Raw genomic sequence first — 14,808 nt, 5'->3', positions numbered from 1 at the left:
TTCTGAGATGTCAAGGTTCAGACCCCAGTTGATTTGGCATGGAATGATCCTAAGATAAACCTGACTTCAGTAGTATGCGTTAAAATTCAGAAGAAATTCAGTTCAAGTGTGCTGTTTTTCCACTGAACTTCTAAATCATAGGAAATGTGGTGTCAAGAATTAAACTACCTATGCCTTGAGTCAATAAATGAATTTATAACATATTGATTCTTCACTATATACAAACTTACAATTCGATACAATTCACCAATTGGAAATTGTCTTGATTTTCCAATTGTTTTCAGTTGAGATTCCGATTGAAACCAATCCATTCCGATGCCTGTATTAGGCTTCCGATAGAATCTGATTCATTCCAACTGAAACCAATTTAAACCAATTCAATCCAATTGAAATCAATTGAAATTTCAATTGGAACCAATTGAAAATTCCAGCTGGGACATGTACCAATTCACTAACTTTACAGAACTTGCTAAACGTCAGTGCACAGCCTTTTGCATTTCCTGGTGATTTGTGAACCCAAATGAAACTTTTCGTCATGCTGGTAAAAGGAAGTCAGTAACATAAAATAAATAACAATCTAATTTATTTTGCTGTTATAATGCAAAGACACAAGATAAGGTTTCATCACAAATGGTAAAAATAAACATATTGAATATAAAACTGCTATAAGATGTTGACATAATCGACATAATCTGGTTAAAAAAATATCAAATATTATTGTCTCCCTGCTGTTGTATGCATGCAGGTGTTTCATTATATTTAAGCATTTGATAAACTTCTAACTTCATCAAAGGTAGTTTTATCCTGCCTTTCTCCTGTAGCAGCCTCCATAGCAGCTTGATCAACATATGTGTATGTGGTGGACATCAACATAAAGATAACAGTGAAAACCGCCATCAAAATTCCATAGAACATGAATTCAAGGGCCTGCAACATTAGATACAATATGAATATGAAGATGCAAAGAGTGGATCTGATAGAAATTCTAATATAAATTATTTACAAAATTCATTCCGAAAATAGTGATAACAACACACTTTTAATGTCTACAAACTTGTTTTCTTCTTGTTGTTGCAATCATACTGCATATGAGACGTTGCAGATACGAAGGGCGAATTCAACAAAATTACATTTTGAGGAAAATGTGTTTCAGGTTGTGAGGCCCAGGGCAAACTCAACAAAAAAAACTTTGGAAATCACGCAGGAAAACTTTCCGTTCTACTGTTACAAAGTTTTTGTGGAGTTTGCACTGTGCCTGACAACTTGAAATGCATTTCCCTCACAAAGTACGTTTGTTGAATTGGCCCTTCGTATCCGCATCGCCTCATATGATTAATGCCTTGTATGTGATATACAAGGTACCAAGTGATTATTAAAAGTATATATTGAATCATTTTGCAAATGGAACACGATCACAATCAGAAAATACTTTATTATCATTTTGATGAAGTTATTGTGAAAGTAACTACATCTAGGGACAAACATATTCTCAGTATTGAACAATAAACATCAGTTACAAAATATCACTTGGTCTTACTGTTCTATTACATTTAAACAGATGTGCACATCATTTCTACAATGTTGTTCAATTAGAATACTATTGTATTAATAATTATAGTAAATGTTGCATAGTAATGCATTGTAAAATAAACAACAGAACAGAGTCAAATGATAATGTGTAGTGAACTTTGCCACAGTTAAGAAATAGAAGATTTTTGTTGAGCATGTTCATTTGAGACAAAAATTAGTCATTTTTCCTATAGATCTTTATGAGTTTGGGTAGTTGCAGCTTGCAACTAGGTGAATAATATTTGTTCCAAGCAAAAAGAAATGTGGTGTAACAGGACATCTTTACCCCCGGATGTACTTACTCCTCGCTAAAATTATCTAGGACAGAACTAACCCCCCTCACCCCATTAAAACGATATTTTTTAAGATCTCCCATCCTGAATGAGGGTAAAAACGTTTTAGGACATGTTTACCCCTACCCAAAAGTTCGTTATTACGTGGTTTTGTGGTGAAAGGTAGTAAAAATATCCTAGGACAAGTTTACCCCCCACTCTCCACCCAAAAGTTCGTTATTACATGGATTTCTGGTGAAAGGGGGTAAAAATATCATTTCACCAGAAAACCATGTAATAACACACTTTTGGGTATCATAAAAATTATTGTTTTATTGGGGGGTAGTTCTGTCTTAGGATATTTTTTACCAAGGGGGTAAGAACGTCCAAGGGTAAAGATGTCCTGTTACACCGGCACCAAAATGTAATCTCATACCAGGCCAGTGGCAGCTCGTGGTGAACCAAAGTGGAGGTGCGATATCTCACAAATTTGCTCTATTGATTTGCTTTATTTTACTTCGCCTTTTGTGCCACATTTGGCTAATTTGCGAAGCTGGGGATGAGTGATATGATGAAATTGATAAATGGACATTCATGCCCAGGCTGGGATTCGAACCTGGGACCCATGGCATTGTAGTGCAATGTGCTAACCACTCCGCCACGAGGGCCGTCACAAATTTGCGGTACTAGTAATGTGAGTTTAAATGATGAATTTCGTATAACAGCCAACGTGATAAGAAATTGATACGTTCGTGTTTACCGAATATCTTTACACGTTTGCACATATTATAATAAATTAATAATTATTTAACAGTAATGCGAAGAAGGTGGAAGAAGAAATAGAATTCTAACAGATTTAGTCGTTTAACAGAGGGTAAAATTCAGAAGAAGGGATATTAATTTTTACACAACTTGATAAGCACAAAGACAAATATTTTCTTCTCTGAACTATAGATGGCGAAATAGTCCACCTACCCAAGGTGGAAATTGACGTCCAAATTTCCGTACGAATGTTTGACATGCAATTTTCCATGCTTTGTGGAAAAATAAATTTACACTTTCACTTACATTTGGCAACACTGTATGAACAACACTGCACCCCGTTTGTTGTTTCTATGTTTAAAAATATCTACTTGGACAGGGCTAACATTTGGTGTATGACTTATGTATGTACAGGTTTCGGTTACAAAGTAACGCCACTCTTAATTCCCAGTTGCGCCGTTCGTGGGACACCCTGTATTAAATTCATTGAAATAATCAAAATATGAAACTCATTCAAGGGTCCGCGGTGGTCTAGTCTGACAACCTCGTGGGAGATCCAGGTTCGATTCCAGGAATTGGTTGGAATTTATCCAGCCTTGTGTCCGCACCCAGCCTGGGGGGTAAAGGCTGCCGGAGCATGGTGCTGATCACATCCCCTGCAAAATGGCCTAGATCGAGAATGTGTGGGCCCCAGCACACCACTACATGTGCCTTCATGGCACGATGCTATATGCACGGGGAAATTTACAATACCTTTACCTTTGGAACTCACCCAGGATGATGATGAGGCGCGAGAATACATGTTGCCAAATTCCACCGAGTCTATGATTTCGTTCAAAAGTAAGTTTATAGACATTCCAACACATTTATCACTTCTAGGTGATTCACAAAGCACTTCTTCAACATTATTTAATGATGTGGATGTAGACTCAGCATCACTTGAGAGTTCACAAGGGGATGCAAAATCAGTACCGGGAAGAACGTTTGCAATAACGTCGGCACACTGCGACGAAGCAAGGAATTTTCACAATTCTCGCGAGAGACTTTTTGCAAAAGAATTGCAAAATTGAACTTTGTGGCCGCTTAGATTGTGTTTAGAATGTTGTTTTTCTGCATGCTGCATTGGAATAATAATTCAAATTATTATTATTATTATTACTGTCGCAGATCTTTAACTGTGATAAATTAGCAATTTTTAATTTTTTCTACTACATTTTCCATAATATTTCAAAAGCTCAAGGGGGGGGTTTAAACCCGGTAACCACCCCCCCCCCTTGCGTACGCCACTGGTCGCGGAAGAATGAATTCAGAATCGACTAACCAACAAACTATAAGCAACGGAATATTTGCAATTCAGACAATGTAAAATCTAATATATAAATGTTAATGTAATGTTTGTTCACTTGTGGTTACACAAAGCAGTGCGGCGTCCGTATCATCCTGTACCAGGCACAAAAATGTGCTACAGTTGTGTGTGATAAGGAGTATATTTGGATCAAGCTCTAGACCAAGGACAGCCAAACCACAAACCATGAGCTAAACCTTGACATTGATGATCACTCACGTACCAATAATAAAAACAAAGAAATTCAGAACACTAAGTGGTACCAAGGAAAAAATCTTTATGGACTGAAATTTTAGTCTTTCAAAAATTTTCTTAACAATCATGTAAAAGTTGATAACAGCATTGAATAACTATGCATTTCCATATTAACTGTAAGAAATTAAAAAATAAAGTAAAACAGTTGTGCTCAATAAGCACTGAGCTGGTTGATGAAGTAGAAATCTCCCTAAGGATCCAATAATAATAATTATTTCTCTTGTACAGTTATAACAATGGTTACAAATCTTTAAAAAATAATCAGTTGTAACCATTGTTATAACTGTATCTTTAATCAAACTAAAAATAAATGAGCGATGAAGGGAGCATGTTCTCCTGAAACGTCACAAGAAAAAAAAACTGTTTTTATGCTTGTTACAACTGTAACTACAAGAGAAATAATTCTACAATGCAATCAATGCGTACATACAAGAATACTACTAATAACAATAACACTATACTATTATTATTATTATTATTATTATTTGCAAAGTAATAATTTATTATTAGGAAAAGGTAAAGTTACCTCCCTGTACATTGCAACATGCTGTGAAAGCATGTGTGGGTGGGGAGGATGTTCACATTCACAATCTTGGCCATTTGTGAAGGTAATGTGATTAACACTATGTTCTGTCTGCCCTTACCCCCAGGTACCCATTTATTAAAGGCAGAGCGAACCATGAACCACTCTATGCAAGGGCATTGCCGGAAAATTTTCCACCTGAAACCATTCACTCTAGGAATCAAACCTGGGTCTCCTGCTTGGCAATTAAATGCCTTACCAACTAGACCACCATGACTCTTATTATTATTGGTTTGTCATAGTACTTGTTATAATTGTTATTTGATTATTTTGTCTACTATTTAACTTTATGTCAACTCCCTGCACAAATTTATTGGATTCGCATGGCTGAAAAATAATCCATTGCATTCAAATGGGATATGTAGTACTTCACATACCTGGTTGCCTCCAAAGGTGTTACCCTCAGCCACAGCAGCAGCAATGTAGTTGCCAATTGCATTCGTAAAATACCACAAAGATTGCATTACTGCTTTCATACTCTTTGGGGCCTGCAAGAGATGAAACGTTCAATTTAAATTTATTTTACTCAATAAAAGTGAAGGATAACTTTTATAATAAAAATAATTTTGTGTCTTAACTCCCCAGTCATGTATCCATGCTGATTTGTTCATAGGAAAAAATCATCTCTATTGCAAATTTGCAACTTAAAAAGGATATTGATATTTTATATCAATACAATAAAATCATAAATGTTAAGTAAATATGCATATATTTCTTGAATTGGTAATGTTTTAATATAAACTAATGGTAATTCTATCAAGTTGTATCTGATATTTGCTACAAGTAATAGTGTTTTTCTTTTGCATGAGTTTTCAATGCACCTTAGTAAGGGTAGTTGAAATTCAAAATGGCCATTGGTAACAGTTAAAAACTGATTGGATTCAGTCTTCATGAACCCAGCATGTTCAAAATTTTGATTAGGACAGAACTCCCTGAGTACAGTTGACATGGGCAGTTGGTTTGCAAGAGGTTAGTGACACAGACTGTAGCTGTATATTCCTTACCTGAGTGAAGCAAAACTCAATACCAGGGATTGTGAACAAAACTTCACTGAAAGCCATCAAAAGATACTGTGGACACAGCCACAGCATGTGCATTGTGTTAGCTTTGGTCACCGTATACAGTCTGGCATGCTGGAATAAAAAATGGCCATTAGATAGGATCAGCCTTATTACTGGCAATATGCATAATGCAGCAGAATATGAGGTGTCACAATCAAACAAATTTAAACCAACATGCACTACTGTTTTTCACGATGTATCAAAAGAATCATCTGCATTATGCAAATAAATTAGTTTTTTGTGAGTTTTATGGAATTATTGCACATTAAACAAATACAACTTCTCAGAATTGATAATGTTATTCCAACACCATGTGTCTAGTATTGCAGTCTTCAGCAGAGACGACACAACACATCCATCAAAGTTATATCTGTAGCTCACGAACACGTGTAGCTCTGACTATGAAGCAGCAAAGCTATTATCCTGTGGTGGAGTGGTTAACACATCACGCTACGACACCCAGAGTCATGGGTTCAAATCCGGCCTGGGCATGGATGTTTGCGAGTGTCAATTCATCAATTTCATCATATCATCACTCATCCCCATCTTCACAAATTAGCCAAAAGTGGCAGAAAAAGCAAAGTAAAATAAAGTAAGTCAATCTATCAATCAATATTATCCAATGTGATCAGTCAGTGGTGAAGAAAACTCAATGATATTATAATGGGAAAAGGGGAAGAACACATGGTTTCCGCAGCCTAACTTTTCATGCTTATTGTACTCATTGACATGGGTTATCGGTGGTAGAACGACCTCAGCCTGTGTTGCTGCTGAAAATAAAAATTTGAACGTAGAAGTGTTCCTTGTAATATGCAGCTGCAAGAAACAGTTACTAATAATAATCATAATTTTATTCATCTGTTGACCCATTTTTTCATGGGTATGGATTTCGTCCAGAAACAGTACATGAAAATATAAGGTATGGTATGCAAGCAATTACAGTATAACAAAAGATTTTTACATGCTGCACATATGTGATAAAAAATAAAAAAATAAATTGTACATTACATTCACAATATTAAAAACAATGATAAGCATACATACCTGTATAATATATATATTGTATAAAGTACATGCATGACTTTTTTTTCTTTTTTAAAAAAAATAGAGTTACGTTGTTCCTTCTATGGTATTATTACATTTCTTTGTCTACTTTATATTTGTACCCAATCTAATTTATGGTTCATTAATATCATACAGAGCTCTGTCTGTGAGGTATTTTTTGATTAGCTTCAATTTTTTCTTTAAGGGAGTGATATTTTTTAGCCAAGGGGGAAGGTTGTTGTGGAATTTTATACCTGCAGAATGTGGTGATCTGTCTGTCAGAGTTAATCTGTTAGTCTGGACATGGAAGTTTTGTCTTTGTGTTGTATTATGTCCATGAATTTCTTCATTTCTTAATTGTGTCTTGTCATTAAGTACATAGATAATAGATTTATAAACAGAGCGAGTATACAGTCATAATTTTGTTATCGCAAAAGGCAATTCTGCATGTTGATCTGGATGGTATTTTGCATATAAGTCTTGTTGTGTCAACACTCTCTTTGTATGTATCTTAATTACTTTTTAAAAGTATAACTGTAACCTCTTTTATTTTATCAGTTAATGAGTAATGACATTAACAGTTACTTTTGCAGCTACTTTATGACACAAATTGTTAACTTGAAAATTTTAATATGGGAGAAGAGCTAAAATTGGTAACTGTGTGTCTCCCCTCTGGATGCTAAGGTGAAATAATTTTCAAGGAATCATTGAAGACAATGAAGCTAGGCTTCGTTGCTTGCCAAATTTAGAACATTCACACATTATTGCAATTCATAATTTCTAATTGTGCATGAAGACTTCAGCATTTAGGGTGGATTCCTGCATTCATTTGGAATGTGATAGTTGAGCTAGAGAGAAATTATTGTCAAGGGAATGGATCTTGTTGAGATTAGAATGGAAGAGATAGAAACCGGTACAAGCAGAATCGATGGCACCATTTGCAAATTACTTAGACAAGGCATATTTTCCTCCCATAACAGTATTTTCCTTCTCAAAGAATGCTACTTCAGTTGAAGCTATAATGTTCCTACAATGCCTTTACAATAATTAACATAAATTACTGTGAATGACATTAAACTATGTGTGTGAAAAATTTAATTTTAGGTTGAGATACACTTTCCAGGTGGGGCCATGCCCTCCACCTTGCCCCCTTGGATAGAGCACTGGCACAAAGTACCAGGGTCTAGATTGATCATGTGTGACTCATTAGCTACATCTAATGGCTATGCCAGTTGATTTAGTCTTACCGGTGCCTCATAGTCTGTGTTCTGAACCACAATTATATAAACACCTCCAAATTCAATCCTGAAAACCTCTACAGAATCAGCAAGTCCTGGCAGAAAAACTTCATAGCTGTAAAACAATGTTATAATTGAAACGCATCTTTTTTGTTGGCATTCCTGTAATTACCTACTGTCATTTCTTTTGCTATTTTTTGGCAATGTTGCATATTCAAAGCAACTGGAGGAATTACGAATTACAATTCAATCTAATTACAAATTACATAAGTAAACAATGCATTAATTTTGTTTAAACTTTACTCACTGAAGTTTTTGTAGGTCTTTGTTTGTTTTACCTTTTATAATTAAGAGAAAAGAAACAATGGAACAGTAGGGTGCAGATGCATCCGCTGATTGAGCAAAGCCAGACAGAAGCGTTGCCACCCTTTTTCACAACCTGACTTCATTGGTTCTGTGAGAAAAAATATGTCGATAGTCACGCACGGTGTCAGAGACCAGTTTTTTTAAAAATATGCTAAATTAATGGTCTAAAACTCCAAATCCTCAATTATTACAATTAGATCCTTTGTTTGAACAATTGAGATTCTATAAAACTATATAAATTGAAATTCTATAAAATTTATTAGTCGGGCATGGAACAACAGACCAGATTTTCAGTAAAACCTAGGTACGCCTATAGTCCTGCATGGTCTTTGACAGCAATGGGCTACAATGAACCTTCTCTAGCAGCTTGAAGATATTACTAACACTGAAAACAAAATCATGGTGTAAAAGAGGAAGGTTAGAAACTCAGCTAGACAGAGGGAGGATGTTGACAAAACAATCATTGATAACTAACGACCACACACCCAGAACTAGAGATCGTGCATGACCAACACAGGGTTAAGTGTTTGATTTCTATCTCAGATTCCATAGCGATCATAGATGATGATTCAAACACAAACAAGTATGGAACCCTGTTGGGAACTGCCACTCATAAGCATGGTCAATAGGGTGTATCGAAAAAAACTTTTTTTCGAAATGTTAAGATGGCTAGTGCGGAAAAGTGGCCATTTGTGACCAAAAAGAAGTCTGATTTTTTTCAGATTTTTTGGAGGTCGTTTAGGTGGCACGCATCGACCTTGAAGTTTTGATAGTGATTTGGTTATGCAACACGCACAACAATTTCACAAAAATGTCATTATTTGGCTATTTCATGTCTTTTTTCTGCATTATGGTCGTTTATTGTTTTGTTTATGGCAAACATGCTACATTCGTGCCTCAGGGGTGGTTTCCTATGCTGTTTACGTATGCTTTTGGTCAAAAATTGTCAATTTGAGGCTAAAAATTCAATTTTTTCTATTGATGGTTTCCAATTGGTTTCGACATTGTGTTTTATTCGAAAGTTTTCCAATATAAAAGACTAAATAAAATATTTTGGCTTTCTAATTGCTAACAGTTCCTCAATTACTGTCCAGCGCTTCGCTTATTTTCATAGCTTGTTATGCTTTGAAAATAACCCAGAGCTCACCACGAGGAGGTGGCTGGACTACGAGCTCCACCCACCCACCCACCTAAATTATGTTGGCAAACATAATTTTACTAAGGGGCAGGCCACGATTTTCTTCTAGTTTTCTCCTTTAACTTTATAGTCACTTTTTGTTCGAAATGTCGGCATATGTTCTCTAGATTATCAATTTCGCTTTGATGTAGCCATCACGTGCGCTGGCACCGAAAACGGAAGAAGCAGCCTCTGTGATGATTTTCACAAGTCGCTCCACTCCTTGTGTGTGGCAGGGAAAGTCTTGAATTTCCGACATTTTTTCTTTTTAATGTAGTCATCTACTTCTTCATTTCTAATATTGTTGGTCAACGGAGGCTCGTGGAGGGAGCATGAAGCCCAATCAACCCGGTGCGTACACCTTCATTATGTAGTAGCCTATGTGTGGTTTGGGATCAAGAAGGAACCATCGATAACTGACGGAGCCCGACACCTCTGGAATTTGATCCATTTGTCCAGATTTCTCCCACACCACTTAAGAGATCTGATTGATATGGTCATTCAACAAAACGCATTCTTCGCCCATCCTGAAAATCTCCTGCTGGCTTTTATAACGGGCCAAAACCCAGAAATAAGAAGTCTTGGTTGGCAAAGAATTAAGAAAGCAAGAGGATTGAAAAAAGGCAAAAGAATTCGCACTTTTGTTTTACCAACCATCAATTTTAATGCAGACCAATACTATGACATGGTTGATTGGGCTTCATGCTCCCTCCACAAGCCTCCGTTGACCAACAATATTAGAAATGAAGAAGTAGATGACTACATTAAAAACAAAAAATGTCGGAAATTCAAGACTTTCCCTGCCACACACAAGGAGTGGAGCGACTTGTGAAAATCATCACAGAGGCTGCTTCTTCCGTTTTCGGTGCCAGCGCACGTGATGGCTATATCAAAGCGAAATTGATAATCTAGAGAACATATGCCGACATTTCGAACAAAAAGTGACTATAAAGTTAAAGGAGAAAACTAGAAGAAAATCTTGGCCTGCCCCTTAGTAAAATTATGTTTGCCAACATAATTTAGGTGGGTGGGTGGGTGGAGCTCGTCCTCCAGCCACCTCCTCGTGGTGAGCTCTGTGGCCCGACCCTGTGGCCGAGTGGTTAGCACATCGCGCTGCGACGCCAAGGGTCCCGGGTTCGAATCCCGGTCGGGCTTGGTTGTTTGTGAATGTCCATTCATCAATTTCATCATTTCATCACTCATCCCCATCTTCGCAAATTAGCCAAGAGACACAAAACGCGAAGTAAAATAAACTAAATCAATCAATCAATCGTGGTGAGCTCGGTTATTTTCAAAGCATAATAAGCTATGAAAATAAGCGAAGCGCTGGACAGTAATTGAGAAACTGTTAGCAATTAGAAAGCCAAAATATTTTATTTAGTCTTTTATATCGGAAAACTTTCGAATAAAACACAAAGTCGAAACCAATTGGAAACCATCAATAGAAAAAAATGAATTTTTAGCCTCAAATTGACAATTTTTGACCAAAAGCATACGTAAACAGCATAGGAAACCACCCCTGAGGCACGAATGTAGCATGTTTGCCATAAACAAAACAATAAACGACCATAATGCAGAAAAAAGACATGAAATAGCCAAATAATGACATTTTTGTGAAATTGTTGTGCGTGTTGCATAACCAAATCACTATCAAAACTTCAAGGTCGATGCGCGCCACCTAAACGACCTCCAAAAAATCTGAAAAAAATCAGACGTCTTTTTGGTCACAAATGGCCACTTTTCCGCACTAGCCATCTTAACATTTCGAAAAAAAGTTTTTTTTCGATACACCCTAATGGTCAACCTGCTACATGTGGTGATAGGCATAAAATTTAATGCCCAATCGCAACTAACCGTGGGGGCAGGAACTGCCAGTACGTATGGACACCTGCTTGAACATTTCCATCACCCTCCTACTCCAGGGGGTGATGCCATTTCTCCCATGCGTGATTAAGTTTCTACTTCAATGTCATTTGGAAGGCTCTATTTTAACAAACAGTTTGTATTCGTGTTAGGGAGATTAAAAAACATGAAGCACAAAGCAACGAGTTCCCAGGTGGATGGTGGCAGAGGCCACCAAAATTACTAGAACATTTACAAGTAAGTTTTGCGTAAATAATTTAGTAGCTCACTTACTTCTTCTTAAACAGTTTGTAGTTTACACAGAGCCAATTAGCACAGCATGCTATGACATCAGGGGTCCCAGGTTCAAATCCCAGCCTGGGTATGGGTGTTCTTTGTGAATGTCCCTTTCATCATATCATCACTCATCCTCATCTTTGTGATTAGCCAAAAGTGACAGAAAAGTGAAATAACATAAAACAAATCAATCAACCAATTTACACAGATCCATTGCTATGCACGGAGACGGTTCTTATCCATGTCATCTGAGAGTTCAAAGGGAATGTTCAGCCCAAAGTGACGAGTTCCAAATGACGAGCGAGAAGTGACACATAACATGATGGTTTCACACTGAAGTGGCAAAGAACAAGCAACGTGGTCCGTTCCACCTGTAAGAAAAATAATGTACATACATAAAGAACAGACAGAGGCGGCACGATGCTATTGAAGAAACAATTTTTTCTGTTATTTCTGTATGTTTGTTTCCGAGTGACATGTGTCACTTGTAACTTATGGCTCATCACTTCGGTCTGACCTTGTAATCATTCATTCTCATCATTTCATAAAATAAAAGAAATACAAGGGAACTAAATCAAAAATTTAAACTTACTTGTCATAGCCTTTTACTTTGACTTCCTTGAATTCTGTTGCTCCTATTCCCTCTTGAACTTCATACACAACCGTTCTTGTTTTTGACTTGAGTTTAATTTTCCCATCACCCTCTATTCCTTTTTCCAAATTGTATATTATCCTAAAATGTAAGAGAGAATATATTAATACTCAGTGGTGAGGTGTGACTTTTTCAAAAGTGTTGCCGGCTATCAGTACGACAATTATGCCTGCTAGATGTTATCCCCCCCCCCCCCCCGGTAAAGAAAACATGTCTTCGAGCTAGATATTTGTTCATTTCGTTCTTGTCTTGCAATCAGCACAGTGATTTAGCCATAAACACTCCTAGAAAGAACTACCACTCATGAGACAGTTACCACGAAAATCCAATGAATAGTGATAGACCCTTGTCTCTGTTTCTTTGCAATGAGGTGCAAAGGGGAAGAAGAAGAACCACACTTTTCTTGGATCAGTTTGACGTTTGTGTGCTGAGCACTGAGCAGACAACAGAACTCCGTTCCTTTGTGGAAGGGAAGCCCAGCTGTACGTACTACTGTTGCCAACTTAGTATTTTGGAGCAAGGTTTGTCCAAATCACGAATCACACCAAGGAACTATATTTTCGTCTATTACCTAACTGGTCTCAGTTGTAGTTCAATCTAGCCTTGGCTCTGCAGTCTACCTCTAGTTGCTTCACAGAAATGGTATTCCCATTTTAGGCAGGATTTAGCTTTTTTCTGCCAATCCGATGTGACAACACTGGCTGATCCGATAGGTCTGAACGGCATCAGGGCCCCTTAGGAATATGAATAACCCCATAGTCCCAAAGTTCTTCCCCGCTCTTTCCTTGCATTTGGGCCCTTTTCTCCCTTGTTGCCTCTTCAGGGTAGCTGAATGGCCTCCCTCTTCGCTTCTGTCGGCTGCATAAAAAATGTCCTAGGCAATATCTACTCGATGGCAAAGGTGTTCATTAACGTATTTAACAATGTTGTCATTTCATTGAAACAACTTTTTAATTCTTTACATTTTGCTGTTACCTGAGGTAACACCGGCTATATGCACGCCACACCTCTGTTAATACTGTATATACATATGAAGGTCCTGTACTTTCTAAAATTTGCTGAATAATGTGATACAAATTAAGTTAAAATTCAGCAGAAAAGCTGATGTCAATAAGCTGACAATTTGTCCCAATATATACATAATCAATGCAATATTTTACAACTTAAGGGAGTTAAATTATCAGACACAAGAGCATTTTTAATGTTGCTTTTGCACTGATTTAAAATATGCAAAAATGGAATCACTCTATATAAATGGTACCAGGCAACTAGGAGGGAGTTGCTGGAACATTGTGAAGAAAATTGCACCTTGTCACATACTTCCCACTACATTTTTTTTGTTTCCAGTATCCGTAGGTGCCACCTTGTGAATGAAACATATGTGCCCTTCTCAGAAGCGTGAGGTAAAAAAAGGCATGGCAAAGCACCGCTTGCGTTGTTTTTTTTTAAAAAAAAACAAACAATATTGATATCTTAAGTTCATGTTTTTCAACGCCTTTATACACCTTGGAATGGAATTTATCTACTTTAACATATTTAGCTCTGCAGGCTTTTCAATTCCCCCATTTCCGTCGTATTGGCTGCAAACAGAGTGGCTGCAGCCTTCACGAGTCTTGGTAACACGACACAGCTGATCCACGTTAGAAGAAAGAGGGCTGCTCGCCTTTCTCCATGCTTTTGGAGTGACTTATGCAGTTCTTGCATGGTCACTGTCCTTTATCCTTCATGAAAAAAAAAGTCAATGACAAGCGACCCCCAGCCCTTCGTCTTTGGCAAGGGTGTTGGAAACACCTTGTCCATGCTGGCCACAAGTGTTGGTACTTCCAGAATTTTCTATGCATTCGTAGCAACACCTAACTCAGTACGATTTTTCATGTGTGAAACTTACTAGTAATGAACAAATTAGCTTATGAAGTTAGTCAATGTGTACCGGTCATATGGTATTTATAAGCAACAAAATCACCAGAAAATATTTGGTCATATCAGTCATGTGGTCAGTAACTCTGAACTATAGAGGGTATGTAACACTGCAAACAGGGTGAGGAAGAGGGTGCATTTGGAAGCATGGGAGCTGGGGGTACATGTTTTCTTTACTGTAGCCATCATCCTGTGTTATTCTGTTCTTTTGTGTGTTGTTTTTGCTGTTTTGGGTTAAAGTATGGTCTTGAAAATAACCACCAAGGCTGACAAACGAGACGAACCATCGATTTGGAGTGGTGCAGGTAAGGGCTCGATTAGGGATCTTCTTTCATTCAGTTAGAGAACTTCCACCAAAAAAGTTGGAGGTGGTGAATTATATGAGAGACCGTGTTCTGAACTATGCATAACCTAAACAAGTAAGAAAA

At 37.2% G+C, this 14,808-nt stretch overlaps 1 protein-coding gene across 1 annotated transcript in view; it reads right to left on the bottom strand.

Moving 5' to 3' along the window:
• Positions 1–588: 588 nt before the first annotated feature.
• LOC145988218 (solute carrier family 15 member 1-like) overlaps positions 589–14,808 on the bottom strand; it is an 87,401-nt gene continuing 73,181 nt past the window's right edge. The window contains exons 11-15 of the mRNA XM_083123062.1: positions 12,404–12,544; positions 8,139–8,244; positions 5,791–5,919; positions 5,164–5,274; positions 589–927 (exon numbers count right to left, since the gene is read on the bottom strand). Of these exons, the coding sequence (XP_082979188.1) occupies positions 760–927; positions 5,164–5,274; positions 5,791–5,919; positions 8,139–8,244; positions 12,404–12,544 (655 nt within the window). The 3' untranslated portion in view covers positions 589–759. The remainder of the gene's footprint in view (positions 928–5,163; positions 5,275–5,790; positions 5,920–8,138; positions 8,245–12,403; positions 12,545–14,808) is intronic.

The sequence above is a fragment of the Lepisma saccharinum genome, chromosome 5 (assembly GCF_977018435.1).
Source record: "Lepisma saccharinum chromosome 5, izLepSacc3.1, whole genome shotgun sequence".
NCBI classification, from domain to species: Eukaryota; Metazoa; Arthropoda; class Insecta; order Zygentoma; family Lepismatidae; genus Lepisma; species Lepisma saccharinum.
Note: the sequence above shows the minus strand (reverse complement) of the source record. Positions and strands in the feature narration are given on the sequence as shown.